Source organism: Muscardinus avellanarius (assembly GCF_963383645.1).
Source record: "Muscardinus avellanarius genome assembly, chromosome: 1".
In the NCBI taxonomy this organism is placed as follows: Eukaryota; Metazoa; Chordata; class Mammalia; order Rodentia; family Gliridae; genus Muscardinus; species Muscardinus avellanarius.
In genome coordinates this window covers 56013389-56036586 of record NC_137786.1, presented here as the reverse complement: position 1 = coordinate 56036586, position 23198 = coordinate 56013389, and the positions used below count along the sequence as shown (strand labels likewise).

Sequence of the window (23198 nt, the reverse complement as noted above, 5' to 3'; positions counted from 1 at the left end):
GATACTAGGGTAACAGGTGAATCCAGTCAACTTGTAGATTTCATCCTAGTTGGACATGATAGCCAACAAAAAAATGAACAAATGTTCTGTATCCAGTGGAGATACACTCTGCAGGAAGTAGGAAGTAGGGAAAGGGGGTGTGGTAGTGGTGCTCAGAGTGGCTGGGGAAGGCTCCTCTGCTGCAGTAACATTTAGTACAGACAGTAAGGAAGCGAAGGAGAGAACATTTGGGTACCATGTGGGTGTTCTCCTAGCTGTTCTGGAAAGCTAGAACATCTTGTTGTGCTAGGAAATGAGGATGTGCTCAAAGACTAATAGGGTCATGTCAAAAGGACCCAAGAGTCAGCATAAATGACTTACCACTGGTGAATTTTAGGGCAACATGATTACCAAAAGAGAGGTACAGAGTGGTCATGATTATGTACTCAATTAAAATTTTTCTATTTCCATTTTTTAAAAATGTATGAGTCAATAGTGATATTCATAAAAATGAGGGAAGAGGAAGGAAAGAAAAATCTTTAAGAATACCAGCTAATAATAAAGTTAGAAAATTGTGACAATAATGTAATAATTAATTCAAACAAGGTCATCAATGAATGCAAAGTGTGCTGAGTGAAGTCTTACTGGGAAAATGATATTCACATAGATTCAAAGAACCACCCTACATATTATTTAATAAAGCAAAAGGGAGAGTAAATGGAAAAAAAATCTTTCAGATACCAAGTTTTGGTTTCCTAATGTGATGCTGTAGGAGGGACATTCCTACCTGTTCTCATTTAACCTGAGTCTAAACACAAAGAAACCATCAGACAAACTGAGATTGTGAAATAGTCTAAAAAACAGGGGCGAGAATTGGATGAGGGCTAACTGGGTGATGTGTGCATGTATGCCTCCACCATCTCGCATTCCATTAAGATGTATGACTACGCCGCATTTGGGAGGCGGAGACAGGAGGATCGCACAGGTTCGAAGCCAGCCGCGGTGGCTTAAGAGACCCTGTTTCCAAATAAAAAAAAGTATAAAAATGGGTCTGGGAGTGTAGCCTGGAGGTAGAAGGGTTTCCAGGAACCCCAGTACCACCAAAAAAAAAAAGATGTATGACTATAATGAGCCAATAAAAAAATGTTTTAAAAAGATGTATGATTGCTATGAACCAATAAAAAATAAAATAAAAAAACAGTACCAAGTTTCAGTAGAGGGCTCTTAAAAGAAGAAAACTAGATGAATTTCCAAATTTAAGGAGACTAAAGAGATATTGACAACTTACTAGAATATATGCTTTTTTTGGTAATTGTTTGTTTTTTTGTTTTGGCAGTGCTGGGAACTGAACCCTGGGGCATCCTACCACTGAACTACATCCCTAGACCTTTTTCTTTTCATTTTGAGACAGTGTGTTCATCAGCTTTTCATTGCTGTGACAAAAATACTAACAAGAACTACTTGGAGGAGGAAAAGTTACTTTGGTTAAGTTTCAGAGGTTCAGTCTATGGTTGGCCGGCTCTAAGGAAAAAACATCAAGGCAGCAAGATGTGGCCGAGAACAGCTGCTCAGCTCATGGCAGCTAAAATCACAGAGAGAGGGGAGGAGACCAGGGACAGATAAAGCTCCAGCCACTCTCCCCACCCTCAGTCATCTACCTCCTCCAGCCATACTCCACCTGTCTACATTTACCATCTAGCAAATCTAGTCAAATGATCAATCCATCGATGGATTTGTCCACTGATAAGAGCCTGATTCAATCATTTTTACCTGTAAATATTTCTGCATTGCCAAAACATCAAAACATGAGCTCTTCTAGGGGATAGTCCATAGCCAGGCCATAACAAATAGAATCTCTCTAACTTGCCCAGTCTGGTGTCCAATTTACAATCCTGTTTCAGCCTCTGGAGTATATAGGATTATAGGCATAAGCTACCAGGCCTGGTCTACATCTTGTTTTTAGTTAGATCTTAAATTTAAACTTTCTGGGCTATGGCATAGCTCTGATAGAACACTTGCCTGACTCCAAGCACTGCAACTAAACAAAGCTGGGTGTCATGGCGCACACTTGTAATCCCAGTACTTGGGAGGCTGAGACAGGAGGATCTCAGGTTCACGAACAGCCTAAGCTACTTAGTGAGGCTCTCTGCAACTTAGTGAGACCTGTTTCAAAAATAAAGAATAAAATATAAGGCTTGGGGTGTAGCTTGGAGGTTGAATGCTCCTGGCTTCCATCCCTAGTACCACACACAAAAATCTCTCACAGACTTATCTTTGGGGGGAACAAGAAGCAACTGAAGATGTTTAATATGAACCATATAATAATTCTCATTCTTATGGGAATAATCATAACCGTTTTATTATAACAAGTTGTGAAGAAGAATGTATCTGTTTCAGAAGATTTACACTTAAGTATTTAGGGATTAAGTGTCTGAATGTCTAAAAATTACTCTCAAATAGCCCAGCAAAGAAAAAATACATATATGATTACATTAATAAAATATATATATTTAATACATACAGGGAATGAAAGGGAAGGAAGAGAAAAGAAAAATAAATGTGCCAAGTGTTAACAGGTGAATCAGGAGAATATGCTGTTAATTATATTATGTTCTTCCAACTTTTTTTTTTGAAGGTTGAAATTTTTTTAAAAATTGAAGAAGCAGAAAGAGAATGGTCTAGGGAAGCAGGATGATGAGGATGCTGGGCACTGACATGGGAATAAGCCTGGAGTGGCCAAGAGAAGGCAGAGTCCAGTGGGACCACAGGGACAAAGAACCAGGCAGTAGGAGGCCGGTTCATGGGAGGTGCTGGGGCAGCCCCTGGAGTGTCCCAAGCATAGGAGAGCGCCTTACACTCCTCAGAGATGACAGATCGCAGGAAAGCAGAGGTTTACCACGAGGAGGAATGGAGGCCAGGAGGCTGACAGAACATCTAAGGATGAGAGACAACAGCTCCAAGGTGTGGAGCAGAGGTGGTGAGCCGCACCCACTGCAAAGGTAGGCCCGACGGTACGTCCCAGTGGGTGACATGCCCCCTCCCTCACATGCATGCATATACTAAAAAATTTGAAAAGGGGAAGAATTACAGATGACTTTTGGACTGAGAACATGATTCGGTTGGATGGTGCCAAGTCTGTATTTTATATAAAGAGAAGAGAAAAAAACAATTCCAGTACCACAGCAAGGAAATAAATGTGTCTCTCATTTGGAGATACATCTAATGATTCAGCTAAGTAAACAGTCATGGGGGAAAAAAGTTGAAAAGCATAAGAATCCATGAAATTCTGCTTATCTCCTTTCCAGCCAGGCCCATCAGCACAGCTCTCCTGTTCCGTAATATCTCATTATTCACTGTCGCTTTCAATTAACATACGCAACACGCTCAAGACCAAGGTCAGGTTTTGTAGTTCACTTTGAGTGCTAGGTTTCCAAAACAATGTGAAGCTCATAATGACAATAAAACAGAACCCTCATCTTGGAACACTTCAAAATGTTACCTAATTAATTCTCATAACACCTCCAAGAGGTATTATTATCCATGTTACTGCTGGAGAAACTCGGGCATTTTTTTTTTAAAGCTCTGCGTTTGTATTCTCCCGAAACACCTCTGCAATTCACATTATCATTGCTATCTCATGCTTTCAAGGAAAATCACAACTTAATTCTCTCATCAACAGGGTGGGTGTTAATGGCTGTATCCACATTTTAAAGATGTAGGAAACGGGTTTTTCAAAGTGATGCAAAATGTCCCTTTTTCTAGTTTTATGAAGAAACGTAGGACAAAGCCTTCTCTGTAGAACACACACACACACACACACACACACACACACACACACACAGACCCTCACATGCAGAAAAATATTTTTTTTCCATTTGCTCCAAGATCTAGCAGGTAAGAGATAACGGGGAAGGCTCCATAAAGTAATTTCAATATAGTCTAAAAACCAAAATTTCAAAAGTTGGTGAAGTAGTTATAATATTTGACACAGAAAAGACTACATGGAGGGTTGAATACTCTGAGTTCCTAGGGCCAGAGGAGTGTTTAATAGAAGGTAGTACAAAGAAAATGTTCTGGCTCCTTCAAATAGGATTGTGGCTTCTTCTTCAGAACTAGAGGGGCTGATCTCCTGATGGGGCTCCAAGGACCCTCTGAGCGTCACAGCCCTGGTGAAGCCCCCATCCTGCCAGGGCCGTGGCAGGCGAGCCCTCACTGAATAGCCAGTCTGCTCAGCTTAGAGCAGTGTGGATCTCAGAGCCACTGGGGCCTCTGGTCTGGTTTCCAAATGAACCCAATCTGACTCTCACTGTATCATGTAGGCTCTACCTAAAATAAAATTTTTAAAAAATTAAGAAAGAAATGTAGGGTATCCCAAGGCAAATCATTCTCCTCTCCCCATTTGCGCAGCCAACAGAGAACTGAAATGTGTACAGAGAATCAAGGAGAGATGCTCCAGACTGAGGGGATCCCCTGTAAATGAGTTATTTTATTCTGAGAGTAAACCTAAAATGACTGCAAGCTAAACATGTAGGAAATGTGGATGGTGTTGTCCTCTGCCTGTACAGAATAGGAACATGCTCCCCAGAGGCCTGAGCGAGAACCAAACTGAGCTATATTCCAAACACTGGGAAAGACACATCATTTGCTGTTCAAGCTTGGAGGGTTTGAAAGAGAAAGAGGGGTGCTTAATAATCACACTGGGACAGAGGCATAAACCAACCCAAAGCTGGGCAAAAGAGATGTGTGGTCACTCAGGACCACGTCTTAGATTTTGCATCTGTAAAATCAATCAGTACCTGCCTCCCAGGCACAGAGTAGAACTATGTGAAGCACCAAGGACAGTGCCAGGGTCACGGCAGCCCTCTCCAAACACGAGAAAGCAAGCCACTGTATAAGCAAATGTGTGTGTGTGTGTGTGTGGGGGGCAGTCGTGTTGCCTTCTTAACCAAGTCAAGAGTCCAAACAGAAAACTGGACGTGAACAGATGAACACTGGAGTAAAAAGCATGAATCACGGTGACAGACGACAAGTGCCAGGGCAGCTCTCAGGGCCTGGAGCACGTCCACTGCTATGCAAGTAGTCCTCAGGCTCGCAAGGACTGGTGCGCTCCAGTGGCCCCAGAGGCCTGGACAGCTCTGCCTGCTACGTGACCTCACAAGACTCCATCTTCTAGGTAGGCTCTGCAGCTGTATAGACGAGCTTATGATATGCATTCAAAAAAGATGGAAGGAAACTATCCAAACATCTTTCAACAGCAAGTTTACTATATGCATCCTTCCCCATTACTGTGTACTGGATGAAGTCTGCTCCCACCCTACCCTCTGTCCCTCTGGAGTACTACAGACACATCATCTCCTCCTTCCGTTGCATTCTTACAAGAAATGGAAGTCTCCCAGTGGTGGCATCTGCTGGAACCAGGCGAGGGTGGGGCGGAGAGAAGTGCCAACCAGCCTGTCCACGCCTCCCCTGCCATCATTCCAGTGATGTCTGAGAATGCCAATCTGCCACCACGCCCACACGGCCAGCACCACACAGTGTGCATCATCCAGCTCATCTGCTGAGCGTTGTCACTCCTTGCTGGCTCCACACTACAGATTTGGTGCTAAATAGCAATTCAGAAATAAGACTCAGGGATGCAGAAGGCAGTTCATTAAACCATCACATTCACAAAAGCACAGGAGCTGGTTTCTGCAGAGTGCAGAGAAGTTACCATCTGGTACTAGCTTCTTCAGAGTTTGTTAATTGTTCTCCAAGAAATGGTGGGGAGTAGAGAGACTAAAAAAAAGGCAAATGGTCCCCAAAAGTCAAGGAAACTAAAAGGGTTTAGTAGTCAGTTGACTTTCCCACCGTTCCAGGTTCCCAGTGAGAAGGAGACCCCAAATCATCACATGCTGCCATGTGTTTGGTAAATACTATGTCTGCTCTTCACCATGGCAACAAGTGAAATGAGGGGAATCAGGCAGCTGTGCATACCGGGCAGCCTTCCCAGCAGCAGCAGGACAAATGCACTCGCTCTGGCAGAAGAGCTAAGTACTACTGTCCTAGCCTGGCTTAAGAGACCCTGTTTCCAAATAAAAATATAAAAATAGGCCTGGGAGTGTAACCCAGAGGTAGAAGGGTTTCCCGGAACCCCAGTACCACCACCAAAAAAAAAGTACTACTGTCCTTGGTGCCCTCCCCATTATGGTACTGTCCACCTTCCCTACTTACTACTCCCAAGACCACCATATGCCCCCTCCTCAATACTACAAAGCTATCATAGGTACCATCAGAACCTACTCTCCTTATGTTTTAACTATGATAGAGGGTTTGCAGGTGAAGACGACAGGGTCCAAGAAGCTCATAGCCTTCCCCGATCACAAGGCTCGTATGTGTTGAAGATGCTGACATTGACCAAACCATTAGGACTCAGTCTTCTGGGGTCACAAACTCAAATGCCTCCAGGGCAGTCAGGGGACATGAAGGAAGGAAGGTAAGTAGAGTCTGTGCTGGACTGGAGAACTGGATTATTCAAGATGGAAAGCACAGTGGTGACCCAGCCAGAGACAGCATTTCACCAGAGTTAACACAGACTCACTGAGGGGTTGCATTCTTCCAAAAGTAATCCCTACTTAGAATTCTCTTCTGGCTGCAAAGTATATTCAGCCAACAACAACTAATGAATATATCTAGTGTGTAGTACTTATGCCCTTAAATTATGATGGGGTTACAGCCTAGTAAAAACAGATTTGAAGCCAGGTACAGTGGCATTTGCCTATAATCCCAGTACTTGGGAGGCTGAAACAGGAGGATCATAGGTTTGAAGCCAACTTTAGTAATTTAACCAGACCCTTAGAAACTTAGTGAGAACTTTTCAACATTAAAAAAAAATGGCTGGGGGTATAACTCAGAGGTAGAATGTCTCTGGGTTCTATCCTCAATATTAAAAACAAACAAAACAAACAACCCCCCCCACACACACACATTTAACCTCCCCAACCTACTGAACTTCACAGCTTTACAACACAGCACACAGAAGGGTCTCGGTTGTTCTGATCTCTGTGCTGACTGGGAGCTGCGGCTCGCTGCCACTGCCCAGCATTCCAAGGAGTATCTCCTGCATATCACTAGCTTAGGAAAGGATCAAAACTCGAAATCCAAAGTATGGTTTCCCCTGCATGCTTATCACTTCAGTACTGTAGGAGAGTTGGTAAGCTGTCAAGTTGAACCATTGTGAGTCCAGGACTGTCTGTCTATGCACATCGTTGCTGTGGGTGTCAGGAAGATGACAATAAGCAAGCCGGGATGGCTTGTGCCACATGGAGCTTATGGTCTACCTACCTTTTCTCTTCTGTGTGTGATCTGCCATGATGTCTACTGTAGTTTATCCTAGCAAAGCACAGTCTTTATTTCCTCTGGGGCTTAGCTTTCATTGATCATGCCTTTTTACTCTGGCCTTGGATCTTGCTTTATTTATAATGGCTACTTGTCCAGTGTTTGTATTTTGATGGCTATAATTTATTATTTATGGACTCAAACACAAGCCCTACCCTCAGGGTGTCAGAATCCCACTCTCAAAACACAAATAGCACATAACTGTATGTGACGTTTGGAACACTGGTAAAAACATCAGGAAAGCCTTGAATCCTGGGCAACAACACAGCCATTCATTCACTCAATACATATTTAGCAAACCTCTCCGGTGTGCGTCAGGCACTATTTTAATATTGTGCATGCATGTATGAAAACAAAGACACTTTCCTCATGAAGTTTATAGCATGGTGGCAACACTCTTCTCTGAAACTAGCAAATTTCTTACCAACAACGTGGCATGTGTGTTTTCAGTGGCAGCTGAAACAGAGATAGGGATCTGAGGACGTAGGAAGAAATAGAACACCTTGCCTCTGCCAGCCCTGGCATAGCTGACTGTGTGTTTACCACCTTGAGACTCCAGGAACCAAATGGTGAGACAGAGACAACCCAAGGGAGAAGTAAAATAGGAAGAGCTCAGGAAGTGTAGCAGGTGCCCCATGGTTGCCAGCAGCCTGGGTGTGTGTGTAGGTGGGGGGGAAGTGGAGGCACAAAAGACCATCACTGTTCCAAAACAGAAGTACCACCGCTGAGTAACAGGGCCAAGCTCCAGCTACTGACTGGGTCCCTAGTGAGGACAAGGCATGCCAGGTGCCAAGACGGACACTGAGAACAAAACACAAGGTGAGCCGGGTGTGGTGGTGCACGCTTGTAATCCCTGCGCTTGGGAGGTAGAGACAGGAGGATCACGCAAGTTCGAAGCCAGCCATGCTGGCGTAAGAGACCCTGTTTCAAAAATATAAAAATAGGTCTGGGAGTGTAGCCCGGAGGTAGAAGGGCTTCCAGGAGCCCCAGTACCACCAAAAAAAAAAAAAAAAAAAAAAGATGGCTTCCTCGGGGAATCTTATTATCTACACACGGTCCAGAGTACGAGCTGGCACAGGGAAGTCCCATATCATTCATAAGGCGCTGATGACACCAGTGCATGTATAGCTCCCAGTGATAGTCTACGTCAGGGAACTGGGGGTCGTGGGGCATTCTGAGAAGCTGTGGCTGCTTGGGAAGGGGTAGAGGGAGAGCGAGCATCGACTCCACTGGAAGTCCTGAAGGGGTTCTCTGTTACATTGGTGGCTGATCAAATGAGATTTGGAATATGTTTATTGGTCATGAGGCAAGTATGTATTTTGCCTCTTTCTCTAGTCAGGCTTGAAGATTTAAGAACAAAACAAAACACTGTCAGGATTGCAAGACAGAAGGACCTCTGGGAATCAGGTGGTCTGATCCTTCGTCAGTGCAGAAGTGGCCTCTGCATCTTTCTAAGTGAGAACCGGGTCTCCCTGAAACTGACGTTCTGGTGAGGAAGTCCACTGCATGTTCAGAAAGCTTCCTTAAAAATTCCTCTTCTCCTACTGAGCCCAAATGCACCTCGCGGGAACTTCCATGTGGCAGTGCCGGTCTCATTCCACGGCCACACATCACATGCAGCCGCTCTGGGAGCTGCAGACCTCGGCTTCTGGCTGGCCTTCAGGAAGCCTGACCTGGAGGAGGCCATGGAGCCCCAGTGGAGATGGCGCTGACTCAGATCTCAGCACAGCTGCCTCCAGGGCTTCACAGTGAATGGAATAGAATCTCCCATCGCCATATTTAGAAATCCCATGTGTCAGCACCCGAAAAGGGCAGTCCTGTCACTCTTCCCCAGGCCTGCAAGCCACACCCACAAGAAAAGAAGGAACAAAGAATTGGATCCACTGCAGTCAATAAAAAAGAAAAAAAAAACTAGACATGAATTATTAACCTGCTTTTTTTTTAATGTGAAACAAACATCTTTAGATTTTGCAATTTATAGTATTGGGATATGCTATCAGAGAAACTCAATTCCAAGCACTAGACCAGATAACCTTACCTAGAACTGTCCCCGGGGTATTCAAGGCCAGACATGGCACATTAGGATTACATTTCCCCTCCTCCCTACAACTCTTCTCTTTGGGGTTCTAGTCAAGTCCATGATGTTGAAAATCTCAGTTAGACAGTTCACTGAAAATGATCACCCACACACCTGGCTCTGGATGGCATTCATTTCCATGAGAAAGACTGCTAGCTCTTTACCAAACTCACTTCTTCTCTTCCTAGGTCTAGGTAGGCCATATTTCTTTTGGTGTGCCCACAATACTACATTCTAGGCAATGGAAGGTAGGCAATGTCAGTGGGTGCGATGTGTCCCGTTCAGCTCCAGTAATGTCACAGGCCAGGTCCCGTCAGCCACATGTGGATGCTCAGGCAACCCAACCTTGAAACCTAAAGGTTAAAGATCCCCCTAAACTCTTCAGTGACCACATGGAGCACACTCATCCTCAAAACCTTTATCCAGCCGGGCATGGTGGCGCATGCTTGTAATCCCTGCTCTTGGGAGGCTGAGACAGGAGAATCGCACAGGTTCGAAGCCAGCCTCAGCTACTTAGTGAGACCCTGTTTCCAAAAAAAATATAAAATAGGTCCGGGAGTATAGACCGGAGGTAGAAAGCCTCTGGGTTCCACCCCTAGTACCACCAAAAAAACAAAAAACAAAAACCCTTTATCCATGTGGCACATATGACTCTGCTGCGTTTGAACCATTGCACATTTATTTGGTGGCTGATTTGTTAGCAGCAACTGTAACTACTCATCTTCTACTTCTCACTCATCCATTTATTCATTAATAAACCTTTCTCAAATACTTCATTCCATGCACTGAGGGAAGCACAAGGGAAATAAAAATGACTTGAGGAGGTCGCAAGGTCTACCTAAACCAGCTAATTAAAATTCAGAGTGGATGGCTTAAGTTAGTCACAGTGGAAGGATGTAAGGCTTCATTTTTGAGTCCCAGAGTGGAGTTAAGCTACTAAAACGCTATATGCATTAATATCTTCATCTGTAAACAGAGGCAACATTCCATCCTGTCCCATAGTAGTGTCAGGTAGATTAAATTGAATGAAATCATGTATATAAACCACTGGGCCAACTATGAAGTACTCAACTTAATACATTTTAATTGTTCTAATTCAGGACCAGGATCCTAATTAGAGTTTCTACCAAACATCCAATATATTCTAATACTGTTAAGGGTGCATTTCCTCACCCTGACCTCAAAATGGTCATTTCCTTTTTTTTTTTTTTTACAACTCCTGAAAACTTAAAAAAATAAAAGTTAAAAATTTTTCTTAGCTTAGAATTGAAGGTTCTACATTGTATGGTCTCAAATCAGTTTTAAAATATACTATCTTTCTATAATTTTATAGTTTTCTTCTCATCCACTCACCTATATCTTAGCAGCTCATGTTATTTCTACAATGTATACATTGATACCTCTTTAATTTTTGTTCCTTTGTCTAGTTTTGTTTTTCACCTCCATTTCTCTAAGACTTAGTCCTTAAAATTTTCAAGGTTCAGCTCAAACCCAAATTCCTAAGACTTTTGGCTAAAACACTTTTCCCTGTACTACCACAGCATTTGTTGAACTCTCTCTTCCCCTCCACAAGGAACAGCATCTTCTGCCTGAATAGCATACTATGTTCAGCAAGGGAACAGAAAAGGAAATTTGAGTATTTAATGAAGACAAGTTGCAATAGAGGAAAAAGTTCAAAAGACATTTCAATTTCTTGCAAGTGAATCACCAAAAACTCACAAATTATAAGAGCAATGGAATTCCCCAGATAGAGATCAACTATTGCTATTGCTTTAGGGATGATTATATTGTATTCAGAGGATTCTTTATAAAAGCTCTTACATAGAACATTCATGTTGGAAGCAACTTTTATAATAATAAATATAATCCCATCAGCAGAAGAGTAGCACCAAAGTTCAAAGTCATTAATTCATTTCCCTAGTCTTTCTTCACAGATTTTATGTCAGCTTTATTTTAGAAATAAGGGAAAAATAAAATGTGTGAAACTATCCAACTGATGTCATCCAAAGTTTTTTTTTTTTAATGTTTTTGTCATACTGGGAATTGAACCCAGGGACATTCTGCCTCTGAGCTACAACCCTGGCCTTATTTTATTTTTATTTTGAAACAGGGTCTCACTAGGTTGCTGAAAGTCTCACTAGTGAGAAACCTGCAATTCTCCTCTCTTAGCCTCCTAAGTACTGGAATTACAGGTGTGTGCACATTCAAAGCTTTTTTTTAAACTGGGGATTAAATCCAGGGGCATTCTACCTCTGAGCTACATCCCCAGCTCTATTTTATTATTTTATTAACTAATCAATTTTATTTATTTATTTATTTATTTATTTATTTATTTATTTATTTATTTATGGTACTGGGGATGGAACCCAGGGGAATTTTAACTCCAAGCTACACCCCCAGTCCTATTTTTTATTCTTTATTTTGAAATAAGGTCTCACTAACTTATAGAGGGCCTCACTAAGTAGCTGCAGCTGGCCACAAACTTTCGATCCTCCTGTTTCAGCCTCCCAAGTACTATGATTATAAGCATGCACCAGCATGCTCAGCTCTCCAAAGCTTTTAAGACAGTATTTTTTTAAGGAACTAACCATGAGTGGCATGGTATTATTATTATTATTATTATTATTAATGTATATATGAAATATAGTATTTCTTAATAAAGAATAATTTAAGTTGCCCTTCCCATCAAGTAAAAGTTTCATTCTACCTTTTTTCTCCTTACAATAAAAAAAGAAAAACATGGATGGATGCTATATATCAATTAGATATAGAGAGAATTGCTATATTAATAAATAACAAATTTGTGAAAAGTCTTAGAATATATGTACTATTAGGGTTTTCTATCATAGATTCTTATAACAAGCTATGCTAATATGCAAGAAAAGTTCCTTGGTAAAATTTTTCTAATGAACAGAGATAATTTTCAGTCAGACTCTAAATGTATGTGTGTGAGGGGGTATATTAATAGAAATTTTTAAAAAGACTTTAAAAGTATAAACCTTTTTCTACATGATTAATACTTAATTCTGTAAATAATAGTAATATCAAATACTTGTGGCATCAGATACTATGATATTTTTACATGAATTACAATATGTTTTCAAGAAACTCTAATAAATTGCATTGTTATAAGGGATGGATACAAATGTATGAAATTTAATGCAAATGATTTCCTAAGAAAGTAATGTGAAAAACTCTAATAGACATACAGACATCAAACACTGAAGCACCCACGACCAAGTAAAATATTCCTAAGATGTGCTACATGAATTAAGTACATTTTTTTCTCAGTGAGTCTCTAAGTCACGGAGTAAACACTTCAACCAGCTTCCTTACTCTCTACCTTAACTTGAGTTGAACAACAAAAAGCCAACAGTTGGGTGTGCATCCCAGAGTTCAATATGGGAGGTGGGCCCTGGGGGCCACAGAGAGACAAAGAGGCGCCTGGCAGGACCCATAGGGTGCTTACCTCCAAAAGTGAAAAGCGAAGAGAGGGCTACAAGGACTGCCTGGACTGGATGGGGTTGGACTCAGGCTCCTTGGAGTGAGACTGAAAGTTAAAATAATGTCATTCCAAGTGGGAGAAAGGATTGTGCAAAAATAGCACAGCCTGTTGAAAGGATTGTATTCCCCTTCAGGCCAGAATGGCCAAGACATGATTATCAGTACCACCAGGTAATCATCTAACTGCCTGTTCCTTTTCAACTCTAAAATACAGAAGACTTCCTGCTGCAATTTACATTTTAAAAACTACAGTTGTCCTGTCGATTTGAGCTTTCTCTTCATTACAAAACAACTTGGAAGATACCTTCCACATGTGATTTTTGTATCAAAGAAAATCTGGTAGCATTTTATATGGAGCCAGCTCTCTTCCAGATTAAGAACCATTGGTAAATCTGTAGCAGAACTACAGACAATGCAAGTGAAAACTCAGGTTAAATGCTGTAGTTTTTAAAAAGCAAAGCAACTAACATTTTCATATGAGATACATATTTTTTTTAGGACTTTGTAGGGAAAAACCAAGTCTTCCTTATAAACAAAGACCTAATATCACATTTTCTAATCCCCAGGAACAATGATTTTACATGTAGCTATAAATTATTTAACCTTTCTGAGCACTGGTTTTCAAATTCAAGCCTCAGTGGATCATTGTGATACATGCCCCACACCAACTGATCCAAGCCACCAAGCATACTTAGTAGCCAATTCTCAAGTATTTATCTTGGGTGATGGAATAGAGCCCACTTATCTTTTATTCCTTTGATCCCATGTCTCTTCTCTGTTAGGGAGACAACAAAACTTAAATGAGATACTTTCCCTATAGGGATTTTGCCAATAGGTCTATGCAAAAATGAAGCTGATAATAGTCAATTCCCAGTGATTTTTACAGGGCAGAATACAACTTAGAGTTAGTTATTCTTTTCAACTCTTAGGCTGAAGAAGGAAGAGACACTTCTTTACAAAGTGGTATGTTTCTTAAAGAACATTCTGCCTTTCCACTGGACAATGGCTCCTGGGGACATCATGTTTTCCTTCCATGGAGAGCAGGATCCTGTAACAGCTGTAGAGGCTATCTCAAGATGGCTGTCCTTCATTAGCTGGCAATGGCAGCCAAAATAAAATTCAAGCTCACCATCATTTGCAAATTTTTAATGCCATCCTTATCTCCCATTATATGGATACTTGAGAGTTGGCTGTGTTTGTCTTAAATGAAATATAATTTTTGCTTAAATATTTCAATTTATTTAATAAGGTATTTTAAAGGTGTTTCTGATCTCTTCTTAAACCATTCTCTAGTTTGGTGCCAGGACCTGGTAAACTAGGGAACTGGTCTCTTTATGCATTGCAAGAACACTAAGAAGCTGCTGCTCTTAAACATGCTATACTCGAATTTAACAGCTCATTGGAAAGCTCTCAGGAATGTCTGCTGATATAGCCATCATGTTATCTCAGTACTGTACAGTCTTATCTCTCCCTTCCTGTTCTGAAGCAGGCATGCCTAGGCACTGACGCCACTCCTGTCTCCAAGCATAAGTACTTATGATGTGTGCTATGAAGTTTCCATGAAGCAAATTCTATCCTTACATTAAAAAAATAAAATACAATAAAATTTAAAAACATACTTTTAAGCCGGGCATGGTGGTGCATGCTTGTAATCCCAGCATTCAGGAGGCTGAGACAGGAGGATCGCGGTTCTCAGACAGCCTCAGCTACTTAGTGAGGTCTTTTGCAACTCAGTGAGACCCTAGTTTAAAATAAAGAATAAAAAAATAGGGCTGGGAGTATAGCTCAAAGGTAGAATGCTTCTGGGTTCCATCCTCAGCACCACACACACACACAAAAAAATAAAAATAAAAAACCTTCATTTCCTGTAATTGGAAAACTGGGCATAGGCAATCAGTATGTCATAAATTTCTGTATTAATTAAGGATTTGTTAATTTCTGAAATATTTACTGGGCATCTCACAGATAGGATTTTCATTTACAAAACAGGGATCAAGCCGGGCGTGGTGGCGCACGCTTGTAATCCCCACGCTTGGGAGGCAGAGACAGGAGGATCGCGCAGGTTCAAAGCTAGCCGCGTGCGCTGGCTTAGGAGACCCTGTTTCCAAATAAAAATGTAAAAATAGGTCTGGGAGTGTAGCCCGGAGGTAGAAGGGCTTCCAGGAACCCCAGTACCACCAAAAAAAAAAAAAAAAAAAAAAAAAACAGGGATCAAAATTTTCCCCATGTTATTAAAAACTCCGAAAATTCTGGATTACATCTACAAAGTATGAAATATGCTCATGTAATAATAACTCGCAACAACTGTGCCTATGGAATAAACTGTCCTGAAGAAAAACAGTAGTACTTTATGAGGAAATATCCAAAGGCTATTCCAGACATTTGGTCTGTGAGTCTTGAATAAGATTTCCAAGTAATTAAAATGTTATGCATTAAATCTGCCATTAATAAAATCAATGATAAGACTTTTCATTATAATATTTTTCTGGTGTGGTTAGGAGATGAATTTATTCAGAGTAGATTTCTTTGTGAATGAATATAATGTTAGCTATGAATAATTTTACATTTCAAGGTAAACAAAATGTTCAAAGCAAATTATATGCTAATAATACAGTTTAAGAGTGATACTTTATTCTGCTATGTAAGCTTCTCAGGTGAAAAAAATAATCCACTTTAAATGCACAATTACATCTACAAGGGTAGAGGCTAGACCAAGGAAGAGTGGTCTAATGCCAAATCAAAACCCAGGGTACCCCCTCCCCTGTGTCCAGCTGAATCCTCCGCCTGGTGTTATCACTGGCAAAGTCACGAAGCTTATGGCACATCTCAGTCTTTCAAATTACAAAATGGAACATTTGTTAACAGCTGAGTTTGTATTTTACAAAGTTACTTTGAGGTATCTCCTCTTAATGTGGGTGGACAAGATGCTGCAGAGGAAAGAAGGAAAGAAAAGCCTTAGTGTGGAATGATACCTCCTAAGTTAGTCCAAAGAAAACAAGGGTGCTGTAGAGCTTCCTGGTTCATCAAGGAAGAAGCCAAGCTGGAGGTCAAGGCTCCTGGGTCTCAGAGCAGTGCATCTCTCAGAGGCACACCTCCAGAGCACTAGGGAGAGGAGGGGCAGGGGTAAGAAGGAGCACCTGCCACTGAACCCACAGAGAAGGCAAGGGCTGGATGCTCGGGTGGGGGCGAAGATACGAAAGATAATTAGGGCAATGGGTAAATACTGTGTATATGCCACATCTAGCACGAAGATTCCAAGAGTGCTCTAACTTTTTATAAGTGAGCTCCTCATTAGTATAACGCCAGTATGTAGTTCCAGAGCTAAGCTTGATTTAAAGAGTACTGACTTCAGGATGTTGTGCTTTTATTAATTTATTAATTAAGGAAGTAATTCCTCTTATATGACACATCTATAGAATTCAAGAGGAATAATTAATATCAGAACTGGGCATGGTTCTCTGACTGCAGTCTTTTCCCGGAGGTGGTCCACCATACGGTTATTGGGACTGTACAGATTTCACAAAAACATAATTTCATATTTATGCCATAAATGAGGGGATATGTATATTTTTCTACCAGATTTATATCTCACTGTTTATTTTTTTAAGTGTACCAGCACATCCTAACCCACAGCTTCTGCATCTTTGACTAACAGATTTAAAATAAAAATTTGCTGACTCTTCCTGCATCACAGATGTCTAACTTCTGCGCCACAAATTAGATGTGGACATTTTCACACAGCTACATCAATTCAGAAAGCAGGGAGATGAGTTAATGGGTTAAAAAAAAAAAAACAGCTAAGCAAATACAGAGCTCAGCTAGGTAAATACCACGCATGCAGTGGCTGAAGGTTCTGCAGAGAGGATTCTAAATGTACTCCAGCTCATTAATATTCTGTTGCACTGATAAAACATGGATCACATCTAATGACTGTCACAAATAACCCTTCTCTTGTGCTCTAATCCATTGTAACGTTTCCTATTATTCATGGCAGACAGAGGCCTTTCTTTAGAAAGAGGCAGCATGAGGATAAACAAACAGTAAGAAAGGAGAAAAAGACAGATCCTTCCCGGCCTACTGATACATTCTTTCCACAATGAGCTGTTAAGATGTTTCCAGAACTGAGCTGTAGTAACTTTAAATATGCAGCAGCTCTTTGCTCTGACTGCAATGCAAAATGCTGGGTCTGGGTTTACACATTAGCTGAAACCAAATGCCATGCATTCAAGACCTGTTCTCCCACCACCTCACTGCAGTGCTCTCTCTGGCTGTCAGTACAAACAAATGCTAAATAGCTATTGGCCGCCACCGGAAAGCCATGCAGAAAGCATTAAAATATTAAAGACAGACAATACTTACTCCAAGGTCAGCCCCGGAATCTGTAGCCTTTCCCGCTGGGCTTTCATGGTTGTTATATGTTAACACACTCTATTGTAACCATGACACACAATCCCTGCCAGCGTCCCCGGTGATGACAGAGAGCCAAAAGGAACCTCTCTAAAGGACTGGACTAACAACCTCTCGAGGGGGAGGGGGATCCTGCAAGTTTGGGTCCTTCCACCTCTAGCGTAATCAAGAGCTGTCGGCGGCTTTTCGTCAGGTTAACGCGGTGCACGCTGCTCTGATTTCGTTAACGGAATGAGGCTTGCAGCTCTGCATATCAAGTAATTGGTTTCTAATTTTTTTTTTTTTTTAAAGAAAGTCGCTCCACTCAGAGACCCACTTTTCACCTCGGTGAAATGAAGAGTTCTTTTCACCATCAGACTGGAAGAAAAAAATAAATAAATAAAGCCACAGCGTCATACTTAAAAGAGTTTATCTTGGCAAACATCAGCCATCCCCCGCCTCCCTGTCATGCTCAGGAGCAGAATTTGGCCACCCTCAGGAAGCTGCGTTCACTCCTTCCTTGGAGTTAACAAAATCACTCATATGCCACAAGAGATGAGAAACGGTGCCAGACAAAAATAATTAGATTTTTTTCCTATATATGGCAATCATCAGAAAGAGGAATAAACTAAGTGTGTTAATTTGGGGGAAGGCTTTGAGGTCAGAACTTGCGTGAATCGGTGAGACCCTAGGATGGAGAAATACCAACTGAAAATGAAAGAGGCAAGAACTTGTGTTTTCATTTTTGAAAAGCTCATTTTGAAGAACATCTCAGTGCTCCCAAGCAATCTACTAGGAAGTAGGAAGGAAGGAGACAACATATACTTTGAAAGCCTGGAAGTTGCATCCTGTATTTATTCAAAGAACACAATCTTTTCACGGGTATTCACAATTTGGAACTAAGCGAACTTCTACTGCCGGGTATGGAGAACATATCTGACTCACTTCCTTTAATGCATTTTAAAATATTTTAAAATTTGGCAACGGCTGGTTTGTTGGGAAGAAATACTAGAACAGGTCAGAACTTTATCAAGGATTTTAATTTTCAAGTACTACAAGGATACACACACACACATCACCAAATTGGGTGAAGTGACATTTTAAGTAGTCATTTTTCAGAGGCCATGAAGTCAACTCCATCTTTCCACAGATGAAGATTCTGAGGCACACACAGTGAGAGGTGAGCTAGGGTGAGAGTCTGGTGTGGCTATTCCGGTGCCACATGTAGCTATTCATGTTGTGTCCTGCACAAGGTGGGTAGGCAGCGGGGAAAAGTGCTGCCTTCCTGCTTTGCCACGCCTGTGCCTGGGCTCTGGATTACCTCCCTGATTTGTAGGGTCCCATCCTCCTCCCCTTAAGGTCCCTGCATGTGGGACAGGAGGAGGAGCCCCGGAAGCCAGAAGTGGAGGTGGGGCAGACTCCAGATGTCTCCAGAGGACCAGCATTCTCCCACCTTGCTAGCCCCACCTCAAGACCTCTGCTACATAAATACCCTCACTTGCTTTCTTGGGTGTGACTCTGCTGACCTATAGCCCCATGCCCAATATCCATCTGCAGGCCTCATCCAGAAGCGACTATTGATTAAAGGGGGCTGGTCTCACACTCCTTTGCTGAATTTTGCCTCCTTTGCAACCCTCAACTCAATTTCAACATTACACCTAGTGCAAAACCTGGGACTCAATTTCAATGTTACATTCCCCACCCTATTTTTCTCTTTTTCATAGCATATCAGATCTGTGACATTCTACAGGACTACCTGCTTCTAACAGGTAGAAATGTATGTCTACAAAGACAAATTGGGCTGGTGGAGGTTTATGTGGCTGTGACATCAACTTCTTCAGTACTGGTTCACCAGAACTAATCAACTCTTCTACCTTTTAGAGGTAACAAATCCATACTGGGAATACAGTCATCAGATAGATGACTCCAGAGGAAGACAGACAGAAATATTAAAGATAACTGAAATTTAGAATGAAAAATCATGACAAGAAATAATAAAGAAATTATAAAGCTCAAAGGGTCAAGGATCAAGGTCAGGGTGAGGAAATGCAGGGTTGAAGGTCAAGTGTTACAGCTGGGTTATGAGAAAAAAAATGTCAGTTACTTATGTCAAAATATATAGATAAATTTTCAAAACTGCAAACATTTTAAGAAAGATTTTTTACCTCAGAAAACACATTAGGACATAATTCAAGAAACTTCTATACACAGACCTTAAGTGGACATCAGATCTATCTATCTATCTATATGTAGACAATATATATATATATATATATATATATATATATATCAAAATATTATATATATAATGTCTCTCTCTCTCTCTCTCTCTCTATATATATATATATATATATATATATATATATATATATCACAAAATATTTTTCCTTGGATTTCTTTCTTATATCCCTAATTTAACATATCCTGAATCAAACTTACTATCTTGCTCCCAACCCCGCCCCCAATTAACCCCCTGTCCAATTAAAGATATGTAGAATCTCACCACCCAGGTCACCTTGATCTGGGTGTGTGGAAAGATGATGTTGTGTAGACAGATGAATTTTACAAAACATCCATCTCTCCTCTTACTCCTTGGTGCCCTTTATATTTTCTGGGCCACAAAACTCCAGAGAGATATTACTGAGAATATATCACACTTTTGGCCAAAACCCTCTCACTTACAGCAGGAGCCAAAAAATCTGGTCCCAGATGGAATAACTGAAGGAAGGAAAACAGTGAGGGGCACCTCTGCAGGGTGCCAGAGAAATTGATTGAATTGAGCATTTAACCTGCGCCCCTGTGAACTGAACCTCTGAGATTGAGATGTGATTCTCATTATACAAGTATTCTCATTGGTAAGGAAAGCAGGAGGACAGATGTAGACAGTCACCACTTTCAAACCCAGATGACTCAGTGGATCTGGGTCATGGTCAGCAATGACTGCTGACGCCACAGAGAGGGACATGCTGGGCACTGTGTCTCTTAAGGGAATTAGTCTTATTATAAAGTCAGATTGCCCCTGGATTCCACTAAGCTTCTACATCAAAATATGAACCTACAGGGAATAATATAAGGCCAAAGAAATGTTAAACAATATAATAGAGTTTTGATCCGCAAAAGTGAGATATGAAAGTTAGAACTAATGGCTGCTTTCCTGAAAAATCTTTGAGAAAGAGAGTGAGAGCGAGCGAGCGAGCGAGAGAGAGAGAGAGAGAGAGAGAGAGAGAGAGAGAGACAGAGAGACAGAGAGAACCTAAAGACTAAAATCAACTTAAGCAACATAATTAATTGCAGCATATGAATATTTGTGAGTTCCAATGTCAAAAAAACGAAATGAACACATAATCAGACATTTAGAAGGTAAACAATAGAATGTAGATTTTATATACATATACCTTAAATATATCTACACACATATGTCATATGTGTGAATATATAAACACACATTACAGTATATCAGATACAACTCTTGAATTATTTTTAAGTCCAATATTAGATTGTGATCACTTTTAGTTCCTTATCCATTAGAGATACACACAAAAGTACTCATAGACAAAACAGTACGTATAGGGTTCTCTTCAAAACAATCTGGGGAAGACGAGTAAATGATAATAAATATAAATAAAACTGGCTGTGGGTTAGTATTTATGAAACCTGGGTGATAGGAAGATGAGGGTTATACAATCCTCTCTATTTTAGTGTATGTTTGAAATTTTGTCTAACAAAACAATTGAAGAGGAGCCTTGCCAACCATCCAAAGCCCCGCACGAGAGCCATACGCCACGCCCACAGAATCCCCCATCCCAGGACACTTGCTGCTCTTCACAGGCTCCAAACACGCGCAGACCCTCAGGCCCTCTGCATCTAAGGTTTTCCCCCAAGGCCTGTACATGTTGAGGGCTCCGTCACCAACATGTGCCACTCCTGGGAGATGGCTGAACCTTTGGGAGGTGGGGCCTAGCGGAAGAAAGCTAGGGCACTGGGCCTGTACCCTTCAGGGGCGAGAGCGACCTGACCCCTCCTCTTTCCTCTGATTTCAGGCCACCATGCTGTGAGCAGTGTCACTCTACAACAAGCTCCCTGCCATACTGCCATGATGCTCTGCCTTGCAGCAGGTCCCAAAACGAAGGAGCTAGCTGGCCACAGACTGAAACCTCTAAAACTGTGAGCCCCAAAATTCTCCTCCCCCACTTTTTTTTTTTGAGGTATTGGGGGTGGAATCCAGGGGCATTCTACTCCTGAGCTATGCCCCCAGACCTATTTTTTTATTCCTTATTTTGAAACAGGGTCTCATTGAGTGGCAAAGGGCCTCACTAAACAGCTGAGGCTGTCCTCAAACTGAGATCCTCCTGTCTCTGCCTCCCAAATTCTGGGATTACAAGTCTGTGCCACCACGCTCAGCTCCTTCCCTACTTTTAAGTTGATTTTCTCAGGTATTTTGTCCCAATGATGGAAAACTGACTAACATACACATCTCTCCTGAGATCCCCCTGCCCTGCTCCTGGAGTTCCTTTGCACCTGCCTGACCACCCATCCTACCAAAATGGCACAACTCCCAGGCCAAGGACTTCTTTCCCTTCAACTGGATGCATTTCCCTCCTTAGCATTTAAACCATCACCTGACTTTTTTTTCCTTTTTGTATCGGGAATTGAAACCAGGGGTGTTCTACCTATAAGCTTCACTCCCGGCCTTTTTCATTTTTTATTTTAAAACAGGGTCTTGCTAAGTTGCTTCAAATCCAATCCTCCCGTCTCAGCCTCCCAAGTACTGGGATTATAGACACATGTCACCCCATCCTGTTTGACATACTATTTATTTTTTTCTCTTAGGAGAATGTCAGTTGCATGAAGGCAGACATGTTGTGTGTTGTTTATATCTGTACATCTACAATGTTCAGAGAAACCACACAAATATCCCATAAATATGGAATGAAAAACAACCAGCCTATATTGCAGAAATCACCAATTTTAAAAGGTTCATCCTCCTTTTCCTGTAATTGTAACTCTCAATGGTGTTAGACAACTATACATTGTAGGAACAATGAACTCAGAAGGTGGCCTCTAAAAAACTGGAGAGTTGGGAGATTTTCAGGTATAGCATGAAGATCCAGAAAGGTCCCAGCTGGCTGGAGGCACATGCCAAGGTGCAGCCGTGCACATGTGTGTGTGTGTGTGTGTGTGTGTGTGTGTGTGTGTGTGTGTGTAGAGGGAGCCTAAGGTTATTTTACAGTAGTGTGATAGGCTTGGGGTATGGGTAGATGGAGGGATATTGGTTTACACTATTTAAGTATGACTGGGAAGACATATATAAAACAAGGCCGAAGTTAAGGCATCTAATAGGAAAGGGACATCCATTGCTGTATTCATGGTACCAATATGAGCTGTGAGCAAGTCCAATGGTGTGGTCTAAGGTGGGTTTTCTACTGTGTTGTCTAAAGCAGTGGTTCTCAACAAGGTTTTGTGCTATCTGGAGACACAAAGGGTAAGGAGGCTGTTACGCATCCTATAACATACAACATATCCCCCATCACAAAGAACTATTCAACCCCAAAACAATAGTGTTGTTCTACAAACTCCGATGCAGAGCTGATGACCAATTGCTGTGGGACGCTCAGCATCAACGGCCAGTTGTAAACACTCTGATTCTATCATAGCCATCCTTGGGGTGGGGAGCAGTATCATTGTTTTCCTTCTCATTTTACATTTCCTTTCCCAGAAATATGCCTAACCTGTATATACATGTCGATTTCTGTCCAGTTTTCAGAGGGGAATAGCTTTTTATAGCCAGAGTCTGAGAAGTGTCTCTAAATCGCAGAAACCTAATTAGCAAAATCCTCATGCCATACATGAATAGCAACCTAGACAGGGAATCCCACGA

The 23198-nt window shown here is 41.5% G+C and overlaps 1 protein-coding gene across 6 annotated transcripts in view; it reads right to left on the bottom strand.

Annotated features, from left to right (window-relative positions):
- The window catches only part of MAST4 (microtubule associated serine/threonine kinase family member 4), a gene marked incomplete at both ends in the record, with an annotated part of 610384 nt that overhangs the window by 207999 nt on the left and 379187 nt on the right, over positions 1–23198 (bottom strand). The window contains one exon of one of the 6 annotated variants that reach the window (XM_080702976.1): positions 17294–17340. The exons of the other annotated variants lie outside the window; for them this stretch is intronic. Coding sequence (XP_080559102.1) covers positions 17294–17340 — 47 coding nt within the window. Of the gene's footprint in view, positions 1–17293; positions 17341–23198 lie in introns of those variants that run through there. 6 annotated transcript variants of the gene reach the window in all.